At 42.5% G+C, this 14,586-nt stretch overlaps 1 protein-coding gene across 6 annotated transcripts in view; it reads left to right on the top strand.

Moving 5' to 3' along the window:
• The window catches only part of gulp1b (GULP PTB domain containing engulfment adaptor 1b), a 377,446-nt gene that overhangs the window by 183,510 nt on the left and 179,350 nt on the right, over positions 1-14,586 (top strand). For all 6 annotated transcript variants that reach the window (XM_080198844.1, XM_080198840.1, XM_080198845.1 and 3 more), the window contains one exon: positions 13,546-13,619. In XM_080198844.1, coding sequence (XP_080054970.1) covers positions 13,592-13,619 — 28 coding nt within the window. In that variant the 5' untranslated portion in view covers positions 13,546-13,591. The remainder of the gene's footprint in view (positions 1-13,545; positions 13,620-14,586) is intronic.

The raw sequence follows: 14,586 nt of genomic DNA, 5'->3' as shown, positions 1-14,586 counted from the left end.
GCACAGCTTATTGCTGAAAAGCATGCAGTTTCCAGGTCCCACTCGAGTACAAAAATCAAGGCTGACACTCCAGTGCAGTACGGAGGGAGCATTTCACTGTTGGAGATGCCATCTTTCAGATGAGATTTAACCTAAGCCCTAATGTGGGTGGATGTATAAGATCTCTTCGCAGTATTTCGAGGAAAAGTAGAGGGAGTTATCCCTTGTGCCCAGGATAATCTTTATCCTTCAAACAGTATTTAAAAAAAGCATGTATCTGGTCATAATTAGATAGATGTTTGTGGGAGTTGGCTGACTGCAAATTAAATGTTACGTGTCCTATGTTATAACTGATACTACAGTACTTCAAAAAGAAATGCACTTCGAGACCTCTGGTGGCCATGAGAAGCTCTATATAAATCATAGAATCCCTACAGTGCAGAAGGAGGCCGTTCGGCCCATCGAGTCCGCACAGACTCTTTTACAGAGCATCTTACCCAACTTTATTCACATAACTCCACACATTTACTATGGCTAATGCATCTAATCTACGTAACTTTGAAAACTAAGGAACAATTTACTTACCGCTATGCCACCGTGTAAGTCTTTCTTTTTTAGCCATGATTCCAGGATCTTGCATGAACCTATCCGCTTGCGATGACACAACAAAGTAGATTTTTTTCCCTGACCCGTTAGCCATCCCCCAACCTCACCACCACATTTGAATTGTCTTTGGGATTATAAAACCTCTTTTTCCAACAGCTATTCCCCCTCAATATAACGCTTATTTCCCTTCTCAAAAATTTAACTCTTAAATATAAATTATGGCAAGACACATTCCTTCAATACTGTTTCTGCCAGCAACGTTGGACATGTCTTCCTGTTATACTGAAACGTGCATTCAGTGTAAACGAACCTGGGCGTGTCTAACTCTTGCTAATAGTTTGGAGTCAGAAGTGAACTGTGAAACATTTTGTCCTCGCGTTACACAGGTGCTGTCTTGTTCTCATCTGTCTTAACATTTGCTTTGATAAGCAAAATGCTACAGTCACTGGAAATCTGAAATTTAAACTGAAAATCAAGCAGCAGGCCTAAGACCTAAGGGATGCCTTTAGAGATGATGTGGATATGCCAGCGTTGGACTTGGGTAAACACAGTAAAAAGTCTGACAACACCAGGTTTAAGTCCAACCGATTTATTTGGTAGTAAACTCACTAGCTTTTGAGGTTTCCCTCTTCAGAGAGGCATGGTTAAGCACTGCTGCCTCACAACTCCAGGGACCCAGATTCAATTCTAGCCTCTGGTTTCTATCTGGCGTGTGCATGTTCTCCCCTTCTCTATGTGGGGTTGCATTGGTTTCCTCCCCAACTCCAAAGATGTGTAGGTTAGGTGGATTAGTCATGGTAAATTGCCCCTTAATGTCAGAGGGATTATCAGGGTAAATTCATGGGGTTATGGGAATAGGGCCTTGTTGGAATTGTTATCAGTGCAGGCTGGATGAACCGATGAATGGCCTCTCTGCACTGAAGGGGTTCTATCTGTATACCATTGCTTCTATCTGAGAGAGAAACAAGAATGCATGGGCCGGATTTTGAGAATAACAAAGTTACAAAGGCAAGATACGAAGTAAATAGTGTGGCAGGGACAGGAGTGAGGAAGCAAATTGTTTGGTTATTCAATTAACCAATGGCAAGCAGAGGAGGTGCCAATTGCAGGAAGTAGGCGGACCTTGTTCAATGCTGGCCCAATCTGAGACCTGCTAACTCTACAACTTGGTGGAAGCACCAGGAGAGATGGTTGTGGCTGAGGCAACAAAGAGAAAGTGAGAGCCCCTCCATTTTGAGGAGTCTTCAAAGGGGTGAATGAAATTTTATTTTGCAAGAGTGGTGAATTGAGGAGAAAGCCCTCTAATGGTGGAACCTGTTCTGTGAAGGGCACTGTTTGCCAGTGGTGGACCCCTGGCTCCAATGGCTGCCCAGCTCCCAAGAAGCTAGTGGGAGGCTGCCTCCATGTAGTTAATGGTCTCCCCCTATGCAGCAGGGGCAGCTCTGGCTGTCCGGGAAATGTCATTTCATTGTGCATATTAGCTTCCCACCTCCAGTCGGCAGGCAGCTAAACTGCTACTCCAGCCACTGGGAAATTGCTCCAATGGTGTGCCTGCATAGTAGGGCTGCTGACATTGCTCCCTATCATTTTACCAGCCAACCAACCACAGTGTCAACAAAAGCCCAACTAATCTTTAAGGTCGATCACTTTTCATCTGAACATAAACACTTTTGTTTCATAAATGCTGCCAGACCTGCTGTGTATTTTCCAGCTTTTTCTTGCCGCCTTTTCCCAGAATTTGAGCATAACCTTTGGAAGCATCATTGTTAAGACATCTGTGGGCATTTGTATGGCACCTTTTAGCTCACATCTCATACAGATTGATTGGATGGTTACGAGTGATGTGACTGACAGCAGAGCAAGACAGAGTGGAATTTACAGCGATTAAGTGAATTGTTCAATCGTGGAATGTGTTGGCAGTACAAGGAAGTAATTGCAAGCGTGCTGGTAGGAAGAACCATGTTAAATAGACATGAGAGATTCGGGGAGGAATGGCATTCTTAAGTCTAGTTTTCCCTGCAAACCCCTATTCTGCTTTCACTGTGCTCTTCATCTTGATTTGCTTTCAGGATTATTGCTTTTAGAGTTTTCTTTCTGTTGCTGGCCACCTTTACGTCTTTCCTAGCCTGCTTCCAAACTCCCCAGTGTCTCTGGCCTCGTGCTCAAAACATCCATTGTTCTACCCTGTTGATGGGAGTGAGATGTGGAGATGCTGGCGTTGGACTGGGGTAAACACAGTAAGATGTCTCTCAACATCAGGTTAAAGTCCAACAAATTTATTTGGTAGCAAAAGCCACTAGCTTTCGGAGCACTGCCCCTTCATCAGATGTTCTGTTCACCAACAGGGCATGTAAAGGCACAAACTCACTTTACAAAATAATTGTTGGAATGCGAGTCTTTACAAGTAATCAAGTCTTAAAGGGCCTGATATGCTGCAAGAAAGGATGTCTTGAGGCATTGGGGAGACGATGCAGACACTATGACAACGGATGAATGAACACCGCTCAACAATCATCAGGCAAGAGTGTTCTCTTCCTGTTGGCGAACACTTCAGCGGTCACAGGCGTTCAGCCTCTGATCTTCGGGTAAGCCAAGGCACACGACAGTGCAGAGTCGCTGAGCAGAGACTGATAGCTAAGTTCCGCATACATGAGGACGGCCTCAACCGTCCTCACTTGGATTGGGTTCATGTCACACTATCTGTAACCCCCACGACTTGCCTAGGCTTGCAAAATCTCACTAACTGTCCTGGCTGGAGACAATACACATCTCTATAACCTGTGCTTAACTCTCTCTCCATTGTCTGTACCTGTAAAGACTCGCATTCCAACAATTATTTTGTAAATTGAGTTTGTGTCTACATATGCCCTGTTTGTGAACAGAACTCCCACTTACCTGATAAAGAACTACACAGCACAGGAAACAGGCCCTTCGGTCCTATAAGCCCGCGCCGCCCATATTAGCATTCAGTGAGTGCCTCATTCCAATCCTCCTCCTACCTACGACTTTTGTCTACTCCTCTTGGACTCCACAGTAAAAGGGTGCAAATTTAGAGAATTATATGTGCGCCAGATTAAGGGAGATCTAATTTAGGGACAATTTGTTAACACCAGTCAGCCAGGAGCATGCTTTTGGGGTGTGGGAGGAAACCGGAGCACGTGGAGAAAACCCACGCAAGCACAGAGAGAACGTGCAAACTCCCACAGACACCGACCCAAGTCGGAGATCCAACCCGGGTCCCTGTATCTGCACAGCAAACAGTGATAGTCACTGAGCTGTCGTGTTGCCCGTCAGTTGGTCCAGTTTAAGCGTACACTAATGACGTGAAACACTAGGCAACTCTCAAAGCAACATCCAAGAGCATCCCTCACACGACCCACTGCGTGTATGCCCCTTGTGGCCAACAAGGCGGACTGAATCACCTGTGGATGTAAAAAAAAAGAGACATCAATAAACATACACAGCCTACACAGACATTCATGGAAGATCCCCAGAAGCTCAAATGTAAGAGACAGGTGAGCCATAAAATATGTTGGATGGCCTATAGGAATCTGTTGATTCCCAGGAATGTCCTGAGGCTCTTGATCCTTAACTAGAACATTCTTTTGTATCCCTCCATCTCTAGTATGCTCATGTGCCTATCTAGGTAAGCCTTAAACAACTCTAGCGTGCTTGCCTCCACCACCCTACTTGGCAGTGCATTCCAGGCCCCCACAACCCTCTATGTGAAAAGCCTCCCTCTAACATCTGAATTATACCTTGCCCCTCTAACCCTAAGCCAGTGGCCCCTCGTGATTTTCGTATCCAACCTGGGAAAAAGCTTTCCACTGTTCACTCTATCGATACCCTTCATAATCTTATACACCTCTATTAGGTCTCCACTCATTCTCCGTCTTTCCAGGGAGCCCCAATTTGCCCAATCTCTCCTCATAGCTAAGACCTTCCATACCAGGCAGCACCCTGGTAAACCACGTCTGCACTCTCTCCAGGGTCTCCACGTCCTTCTGGTACTGATGAAGGAGCAGCACTCTGAAAGCTTGTGGCTTGCGCTACCAAATAAACCTGTTGGACTTTAACCTGGTGTTGTGAGACTTCTTGCGATGTGAGTAAGGTCAGTGGGCTCAGAGTGAAAAGGGTAGCTGTCAAAGAGGCTTAAGGCAAAATACAGTGGATGCTGGAATCGGAAACGAAAGTACTGGAGAAACTCCGCTGGTCTGACAGTATCTGGTGAAGGCTCACCCACACTTGAAAAGTTGGCTCTATTCTCTTTCCACAGATGCTGTCAGACCTGCTGAATTTCTCCAGCATTTTCTGTTCTTATGTCAAAGAGGCTTGATAGCCATGGAAAGAGGGAAAGTGGATGCATACAGTGAAGGAAGGATGGAGAACAGGTGAGAGCAAAGTCAGGGAAGGAAGATATGAAATGCCAGAGTGAATGAATAGTAATATAGGTATGAATGGAACAAGAAGTGACGTGGCTGATCAATGGAGGATAATGAATGCACTCAAAGATGATAGATGTCGAATTAATTATCTCACTCAATAGACAGGGTAAGGAACGAACAGGATAAGGTGCTAGTCAGAGATTGCGTTGCAGCATTGAATGCAGGATGAAATGGAGAGATTACGTGGACTACCGTAAGTATAACAACAGATGGGCCGTTAGTGGATGACATGAAGTGAATGATCAAGAGAAAGCAGATATAACAGAAATGAAAGTGATTGAAGAATGGAAGCTGGAGCAGGTGGAAGGGAAATGATATTCCTAACAGGTCTCCTGCATGTCTGCAGACTTATTCAATACCTAGCCATTCAGAAACAACTTTGTAATATTTGTGGTTGTGTCCCTCACTATGTTTAATACCTGCCTAAGCCTTCCAGCCTCTCAGCCCAGCATTTGCAGTTGCCCCTAAATAACTCCTGGCTATATAGACATTTGGGTGTCTATGTTCATGCTCTTAAAATTTTAAACAGGGACAAATTAATTTTTGCCAGGAAATATAAGAACATGATACAAACCCTTTTGGTTTAAAGAGGTTTCATTGAACTTGTTTGTGTTGAAATTATAGAAGAACTGGAAGAGAGCAAAACCAGGGAAGGCTCATTTTATTGTTTCCTTGATATACCTTCTCGTCTGAGTGTTGTATAAGTATTGTTATAAGAGTTAATGCAGCCAGTGTTGTAATATGTTAGCTTTCCAGTTTTCTTTATAGACAGTGAATGACAGCCAGTATCTTGAGTGCCCAGGACAAGCTGTACTATATAACGCTATGTACCATTCTTGCCAATGGTTGCAGGCATCAGCACGACTACATTCTCCCCAAGAATGTTGATAAAGAAGTTAACAAACTAGAACTGGGGCAGCCGTTTAAAAATAAGAGATCTCTAACTTAAGACAGAGATGGGAAGAATTTTTTTTGGAACTTTCTCCACAGAGAGCAGTGGAGGCTGGGTTATTCAGACTGCTATATTCAAGGCTGAGTTAGACGGATGTTTGGTTGACAAGACAGTTAAGGGTTAGGGGAGTGTTGTAAGAGATTGAAATCACTCCAGTCTGCAAGTTGCAGTAACAGAGACTTTAATTCACAGGCATGGCTGGAGGAGACACCTTGCTCCCACAGGCTGTCTCTTTTGCAAAGGCTGTGTAATATACTTATATCTTTTGGTTACCATATTTCACTAAATGAGCAGAATTGTGCAGCTTTTTCTGATGGGACGAAAGCTCAAGTCTGTGATTTTTATTACACTTTTTTGTTTTATCCATCCTGTGAAGTTAATGAGTGTGTGATTGTTACTTTCCCACACCATTGTGCTGAGAAAATATTCCAATAACTATGCTTTTAAAGTTGATAGTGCTCATGGCTAATATTTAATGGCAAATTATTTCCATTACCCCACTTTGGGGGTGGAGTGGGGATCAAGAAAGTGGAAGTCAAGCCACAATTGAATTATCTTACTGAATGGCAGAACAGGCTCAAAGAGCCAAATGGCCTCCACCTACTCCTATTTCTTCTGATCTTATGTAGCACTTTGTGCAAACGTGAGGAGAAGCAAGTGTAATCTATGTTTGAGATTATCTGCAGGGTCTTGCTGCAGTACCTAATATTTCATTAGAACTACCTGCAAAGGCCGTACTCCTCTGTTATTGTCAGACAGCTGGGTCTGTAGATCTGGTTGCTGGGATAATGATAAGTTCAGTCACTCCATTAATTGTACTATCTGAGCTGCCTGCGCTCTTCTTTCCACTCTTCTATTAAGTCTTGTGAAAGGAAAGCATAAAAAGGAGTCTTGAGCCTGTTGACTCAGTTTCTGCCAGTGAAATCACTTTCATCAACAAGAAAATCTTCCCTGTTCTCATGTGGCCTATTTAACTTACTGGCGTGTCTGGAATTCTAAGCTGCATGTTTGCTTATGTCTGACATTCAAAGGCATAGATAGATTCTGAGAGATCCTAGCGGTCAAGACAATATTGTGACTTGTTGATCCTCTGGTATACATAGTGGGACCATATCAGGCAAGCTATTTAACATTCATAGAGATAGGAGTACAGAACAAACTGAGTGGAATAATGGTTAATCTGGAGTCACAGGTGCTGGACTTCAAAGATTCCTTGTACTCATCTTCATACTGTTACAGATTTTTAAAAAATTCTTCCACCTTATGTGATAAATTGCTGCACAAATAATTTCTCCTGTGGGTGTATGTGATCAACTCAACAGCAAGTGTCTTGTGACGCTAATCACACACATGTCTACTGTTTTGCTAAACGGAGGCCACCCATTTTATCTCAGTTTGTCATTGTCTTAGTCAGGTTTTGCAACATAATTGTTTCAATTATGAGATTTATAACATTGTTATCATAGTGCAGAAGAGGCCCTTTGGCCCATTGAGTCTGCACCAACACATCAGAAACATCTGAACTCTCACTTAATCCCACTTGGCAGCACTTGGCCCATAGCCCTGAATGTTATGATGTACTAAGTGCTCATCCAGATAATTTTTAAAGGATGTGAGGCAACCCACCTCAACCACCCTCCTAGGCAGTGCTTTACAGACCGTTGCCACACTCTGGATCAAAAAGATTTTCCTCATGTCCTCCCTAAACTTCCTTGCCTATGTCCCCTCATGACTGACTCTTCAAATAAGGGGAACAGCCGCTCCTTATCCACTCTGTCCATGTCTTTGATAATCCTGTAAACTTGATCAGGTCACTCCGCAGTCTTCTCTGCTCCAACAAAAACAGCCCAAGCTTGCACAACCTCTCTTCATAACTTAAATGTTCCAGCCCAGGCAGCATCCTAGGGAATCTCCTCTGCACCCCCTCCAGTGCAATCACATCCTTCCAGTAATGTGGTCAGAACTGCCCACAATGCTGTAGCTGTGGCCTCACCAAAGCTCTATACAACTCCGACAGGACTTCCCTGCTTTTGTAATCTATGTCTCGATTGATAAAGGGAAGTGTCCCATGTGCCTTTTTCATCATACTATATGCCCTTTCAGTAGGTGGAGTTAGAGGACATTGTTAGAGAGGTTCCAGAAGTCTGTGGACAGACACACCAAGCTGCCTTTGTTCCACAGAACCTCCTTGTGTCCTACCGTTCATTGAGTACTTCCTTGTCAAATCACTCCTTCCAAAGTGTATCACCTCACACTTTGCAGTGTTAAATTCCATCTGCCACTTATCTGCCCATTTAACCATTCTGTCTATATCTTCTTGCAATCCAAGACATTCGTCCTCACTGTTGACTACCCATCCAATCTTTGTGTCATCTGCAGACTTACTAATCCTACCCTCCTCTCTACATAAACATCAATGTCATTTATATAAATGATGAATAAAAGGGGGCCCAACACAGATCCCTGTGGTACGCCACTGGACACTGGCTCCCAGTCAGTAAGACAGCCTTCTGTCATCACTCTGTCTCCTACAACTGAGTTAATTTGAATCCACTTTATCAAATTACCCTGTATCTCATGTGGGACCTTGTTAGAGGCTTTGCTGAAATCCACATAAACTACATCGCCTGCACTATCCTCACTTACAGACCTGGTTACCTCTCAAAAAATTGAATCAAATTTGTTAGGCATGCCCCCCCATCAGACAAAGCCATGCTGACTATCCTGATCAAGCTTTGCCTCTCCAAATGGAGATAGATGCTCTCCTTCAGAAGTTTCTCTAATAGTTTTCCCACCACTGACATGAGACTCATTGGTCTGGCCCTGCTTTATCTCTACAGTCTTTCTTAAATAGTGGAACGTCAGTAGTTGTTCTCCAGTCATCTGGCACCTTCCTCGTGATGTGGAGATGCCAGTGTTGGACTGGGATAAACACAGTAAGAAGTCTCACAACACCAGGTTAAAGTCAACAGGTTTATTTGGTAGCAAAACCCACTAGCTTTCGGAGCGCTGTTCCTTTGTCAGGTAAGCGAGAGTTCTGTTCACAAACAGGGCATATAAAGACACAAATTCAATTTACAAAATAATGGTTGGAATGCACGTGTTTACAGATCATCAAGTCTTAAAGGTACAGACAATGTGAGTGGAGAGAGCGTTAAGCACAGGTTAGAGAGATGTGTATTGTCTCCAGACAAGACAGTCATGACGACGCAGAGCTGCTGAGCAGAGATTGATAGCCAAGTTCTGCACACATGAGGACGGCCTCAACCGGGATCTTGGGTTCATGTCACACTATCTGTAACCCCCTCAACTTTCCTGGGCTTGCAAAATCTCACTAACTGTTTTTGTCTGGAGACAATACATGTCTCTTTTAACCTGTGCTTAATGCTCTCTCCACTCACATTGTCTGTACCTTTAAGACTTGATTACCGGTAAAGACGCACATTCCATCCATTATCTTGTAAGTTGAGATTGTGTCTTTATATGCCCTGTTTATGAACAGAACTCCCACTTACCTGACGAAGGAGCAGCGCACCAAAAGCTAGTGGCTTTTGCTACTAGATAAACCTGTTGGACTTTAATTTGGTGTTGTGAGACTTCTTACTGTGTATACTTCCCTGTGGCCAGAGAGAAATTGAAAATTTGGGTCAGAGCTCCTGCAATCACTTCCCTTGCCTCCCACCGCAGCTTAGGGCACAGTTCATCTGGGCAGGGAGATTTATTTACTTTTAAGGCTGCCAACACCTTCAATACCTTGTCCTTCCCTATGTCAATTTGCTCAAGAACTGCACAGTCTCTCTCTCCCTGAATTCCATGCATTGTCCTTATTCTCTTGGGTGAAGACAGGTGTAAAGTATTCATTCAACACTCTATCAATGTCCTCTGGCCCCACTTACCGATTGCCCCCTTTGTCCCTAATGGTCCTCTTTTCTTGGTTATCCTTTTCCCATTGATATACTTTTAGAATATCTTAGGATTTCCCCTATTTTACCAGCTTTCTTATATCCCGTCTTTGCATTCCTAATTGTTTCCTTAAGCTCCACCCTGCACTTTCTATACCTCACTGATGTCCCCACTGATTTGCTCCCCTTGTATTTTTTGAAAGCCTTTCTTTTCCTTTGCATTGTATCCTGAATACCTCTGGTCATCCATGGTTCTCTGGGCTTGTTATTCCTACCTATCACCCTTCCCATTTTCTTTTTGAATGCCCCCTCCTCCCCCGTTCTGTAGATTTTCCCATTAGCAGCTGCTCCCAGTAAATCTTGGCCAGATCCTGTCTTATTTTACTAAAATCCGCTCTCCCCCAATCCAAATTCTTTTTTTTGCAGTTTGTCTATTTCCTTGTCCATAATAAGCTTAAAATGTACCATGTTGTAATCACTGTCAGTAAAATGCTCCCCCACCACCACCTCAACCACCTGCCTGGCCTCATTCCCCAGACTCAGGTCCAGTACAGCTTCCCCTCTTTTTTTTGGACCTTCAATGTATTGAATTTAAAAAAATTCTGTTGTATACATTTCAAGACATCTATTCTATCCAAGCCCTTAACATGATGTATATCCTAGTTAATGTTGGGAAAGTTAAAATCATCTAATATAATGACTGTACTGTTATTCTTTTTACACACCTCCACAAACTGAGCACATATGTGTTCCTCAATATCCCTCTGACTATCTGGCGGTTTATAATACATATCTAATAACATGTTATGTTTTGGAATTGTGTCTTTAAGGTAAAATGAAGAGGGGGTGCAAACTATTTTGAAGTCTGCTGACAACAAACCTGGATGTTAAAGATTAAAGGGATCCCAGGTTGTTTCACTGGAAAGAAAGTGCAAGATGTTTAAACTTGGCGATGTGGCAGTAGCCAGTGTATTAATAGTGGACAAACTAAGAGTCTCCCAAGTCCCAGAAATACGTTAAGCATATTGAGTTGTTTAAAAAAAAAAGTGCTTTAAAACAATCAATTTATCTCCAAGGTAAAAGGGAGTAGGAATTTGAAAGATAGGTGATCATCTTTTCCCCCTGGATACAAGGTCCATGTTATTCATATTGCCATGGGTGTGGACTTTGAGAATGGAATGGTCTAAAATATCTCTGAAAGCTTCTAGACAAGGTTCGCTTGCTAACATCCAGGAGAGGGAGGACATCATGCAGTAATGTGTGTGGGAGCTCACACTCGGATTGAAAAGACTGCATTTATAAGGAGCTAAAATAAGGCTGAAGCTAGCACTAGAGGAAAAACATATGGGGGAGGGTAAAGTATACCCATGAAATGTGTTTTTGGTTGTATTAAAATAAAAGGAGGAATGTTCTGTTTTGGCAGGGGTGGAGTTGAGTTTAAATTGCTTTCATAAAAGGTGTTTAATCAATCATGCTTTTGATCTTTTGTCGGAGTAGAAGTTGTAAAGTTGTGTCATCCTTTCAGCTATTGACTGGAAGTTCCGATTTATAAGTTATAGGTCACTATGGAGATTGTAATATCGTGCGTTCTAGGTTGGACAGTGTGTTGCCAACACTGCTAATTGAATTGCTGGCTAAGCAAATAGCAAAGACTGAACTTGAGGCCTTTCTGCAAATTCTGTTTTATATTCGCATTAATATCGCCAATGAAGTTATTGCAAGGACTTTAAGCTTTTTGGTATTGGTGATGGCTCATCACGAGATCATTAAAGTTGGAAGAGAAAACTGAGCTGAGCCAAAGAATCTCAACTTGCCTTTGAGACATCTAGCAAACTCGTACAAAAATAAGCTGTGGCAAAGTTCCAGATGGCAGCAGTTATCATTTCAGTATAGTTTGTTTTGGCTGTTCTAATTGTGGATTTACTGACACCACTAACAGAAATGTTTCTGGATCAAGGTGCTGGGTGTGATAAGCAGTATCTGTTTTGGGGACCAAACATGACACTCACGATGGAACTCAGTAGCGCTACCAGATTTGGTGGGAAGAGAGTGAGATATGAAAATGTCCTTGCTGACTCAAACAATAACAACTGCATTACTGCCACAAATAAAAGAGTACAAGAATTCATGAAAACAATCAGAATGTTCTGAAAACCATCTGAGTGACATACAAGAATAAATTTAAGTTTGGTCTGCCAACAAGAAGCCCACCGAGCCACATGTCAGGACTTTGAGATCGTGCATGGATTCCCGATATGCTTTCCTTGCATGCGAAGCTCCATGTCCCAGCACCTGTAAAGAGAGAAGCAGACTTGGAAGTTCTCTGAATACTGAGAAATTGACCCACCTTTAAATATATATTCCCCTTTAAATTGCATTTGCTGGCCACATTTTCTGTGTCTTGAACTTGGCTGGCTCCCAGTGTGTACAAACTTTGAATTAATATTCCAGTGAGCCAAGACTGGAGAGTTAGGTTCAGTCAACTCACTGCACTTTTGACAAAATGTGTGCCAGCAGCTGAAAGGAACAGAGAATTGTCCCTCTGGTGACATTTTCCAACAAATGCATATTTGCTTTATTCTCTTAACAAATTTCATATTTTTGATTTTATTTGCCCTTGCTGACTTTAGGCTTTATGCCACTTCTTGTTACAAGTATAGTACTGCTGTCAATGCCTGTTTTGTCCCTTTTATTTTTACAAATAAAAATCTGAGACACAAGTTTCCTTCGATTTATGTTCTCATTTTAAGTAGATCCCTATGAACCCTCATACCTTTGATGCCAGCCAGTGCCCCTTTAACTATGCTCCATGTCCCCTTATTCCCTCATGTCTCTCCGGTCACCCTCTTTGCTATTTTATCCCCTGTGCCAACTTAATGCCATGTCATTGCCAATCTATGTCCCCCACTTACCATCCTTTGTCTTTCCATTCTCCATGCCAACTCACCCAGTGTCTAGTGTGGACAGACTTCAGGATCCAGGCTGAAATTAAATAAAATGAAGTTCTAAGTGTTTATTGATGAACATTCTCTGATTATATTCTCTGTCATTGTTTGTGTGGAATTTGCACATTTTCCTATGTCTTTGTGGGTTTAGTTTGGGTGCTCCGGTTTCCTCCCACAGTCCAAAGATGTGCAGGTTAAGTGGATTGGCCATGCTAAATTGCCAGTTAATGTCAGGGGGACTAGCAGAGTAAATGTGTGGGGATATGGGCTGTGAGGGATTGTGATTAGTGCATACTTGATGGGCTGAATGAGCTCTTTTTGCACTATAGGGATTCTATGATTCACTCCCTTGCTAACAGCACTATGGGTGTACCTACAACACATGGCTCCAGTGCTGCAAGAAGGTGACTCCCACCATCGTCTTAAGGGCAATTAGGGATGAACAATAAATGCAGTCTTTGTCAGCAATGCATGAATGAAAGATGTACCTGCGCTTTTCTTCAAGTGGGCATGAATCATTCATGAACATTTTTGGAGAACTGTTTTGCCCAGTCTTTGACATTGAAATTCATTTGCTTGGAACTATAATGAATTATTAAGCTAATGGTTTGTTGCAGAGGGGAAAATGATAACAGTGCTTGATATCAAATTAGCTGCTAAGAAGCCTGTAATCATGACAGAAAAATTATGAACTTATGCATGTTTGTTCTTTTCAGAAAGACACTTCAGTACTGCTGGCCTTTTAGCTGAACACTTACCAACATGAATCGTGCGTTTAGTAGGAAAAAAGGTAGGTTGATTTGTTGGCTTTTTGCTGTTACTAAATTAACTACAATCTTTATTTCCTGAGATTACAAATAATTTCTGTGAGCATTAGTCCATAATTTTAAATACAGAACGAATGATTAACAAGTTTATTTGAAGAATATCTGGAAATTTTCTTTTTAAAGTGCTTTATTCACTGGAGATGTTATTTAGCTTGATAGATTTCAGAAAGCCATGTGGAGTATGAATAGGGAATTGTCATGACAATACCATGATTACGGCTGTGCTTGTTTTCCTACACTCAAGTTGTTTAGAAATTCTCAACCTTTATCATTGTTGCTTAGCTTTCCCTAACTCGTGGTTCCTTTGCTCCTATGTGGTTTGAAACTCACTCTAGCACTCAGCATAAAATTGAGGGATTGTTAAGAGTGGCATCTTCTAGATGAAACGTTAAATTAGAACATATGAACATGCGGATGAGGGTATGCAGTATGCCATTCAGTCTCTCGAGCCTGCTTTGTCATTAATCAGACCATGGCTAATCAAGTTAAACTTTATTTATTCATCACAAGTAGGCTTACAGTAACACCGCAATTAAGTTACTGTGAAAATCCCCTAGCTGCCATATTCTGGCACCTATTCAGGTACACTGAGGGAGAATTTAGCATGGCAGTGCACCTAACTAGCATTTCTTTTGGATTGTGAGGAAACTGGAGCATCCAGAGGAAACCCAAGCAGACACGGGGAGAACGTGCAGACTCCACACAGACAGTGACCTAAGCCGGGAATCAAATCTGGATCCTGTGTGAAGGCAGCAGTGCTAACTGTTGTATCACCATGCCGCCTCAACTCTGAGTAACCGTAACTCTGCATCCTGCCCATCACTCCTTTGCTTACCAAGAATCTATCCACCTCTCCCTTAAAAACATTCAAAGACCTGCTTCCACTGCATTTCAAAAAGAGAGTCCCTAAGCCTCTCAACCCTCTGGGAG

Source organism: Carcharhinus amblyrhynchos, chromosome 11 (assembly GCF_965287045.1).
Source record: "Carcharhinus amblyrhynchos chromosome 11, sCarAmb.v2.hapA, whole genome shotgun sequence".
NCBI classification, from domain to species: domain Eukaryota; kingdom Metazoa; phylum Chordata; class Chondrichthyes; order Carcharhiniformes; family Carcharhinidae; genus Carcharhinus; species Carcharhinus amblyrhynchos.
Note: the sequence above shows the minus strand (reverse complement) of the source record. Positions and strands in the feature narration are given on the sequence as shown.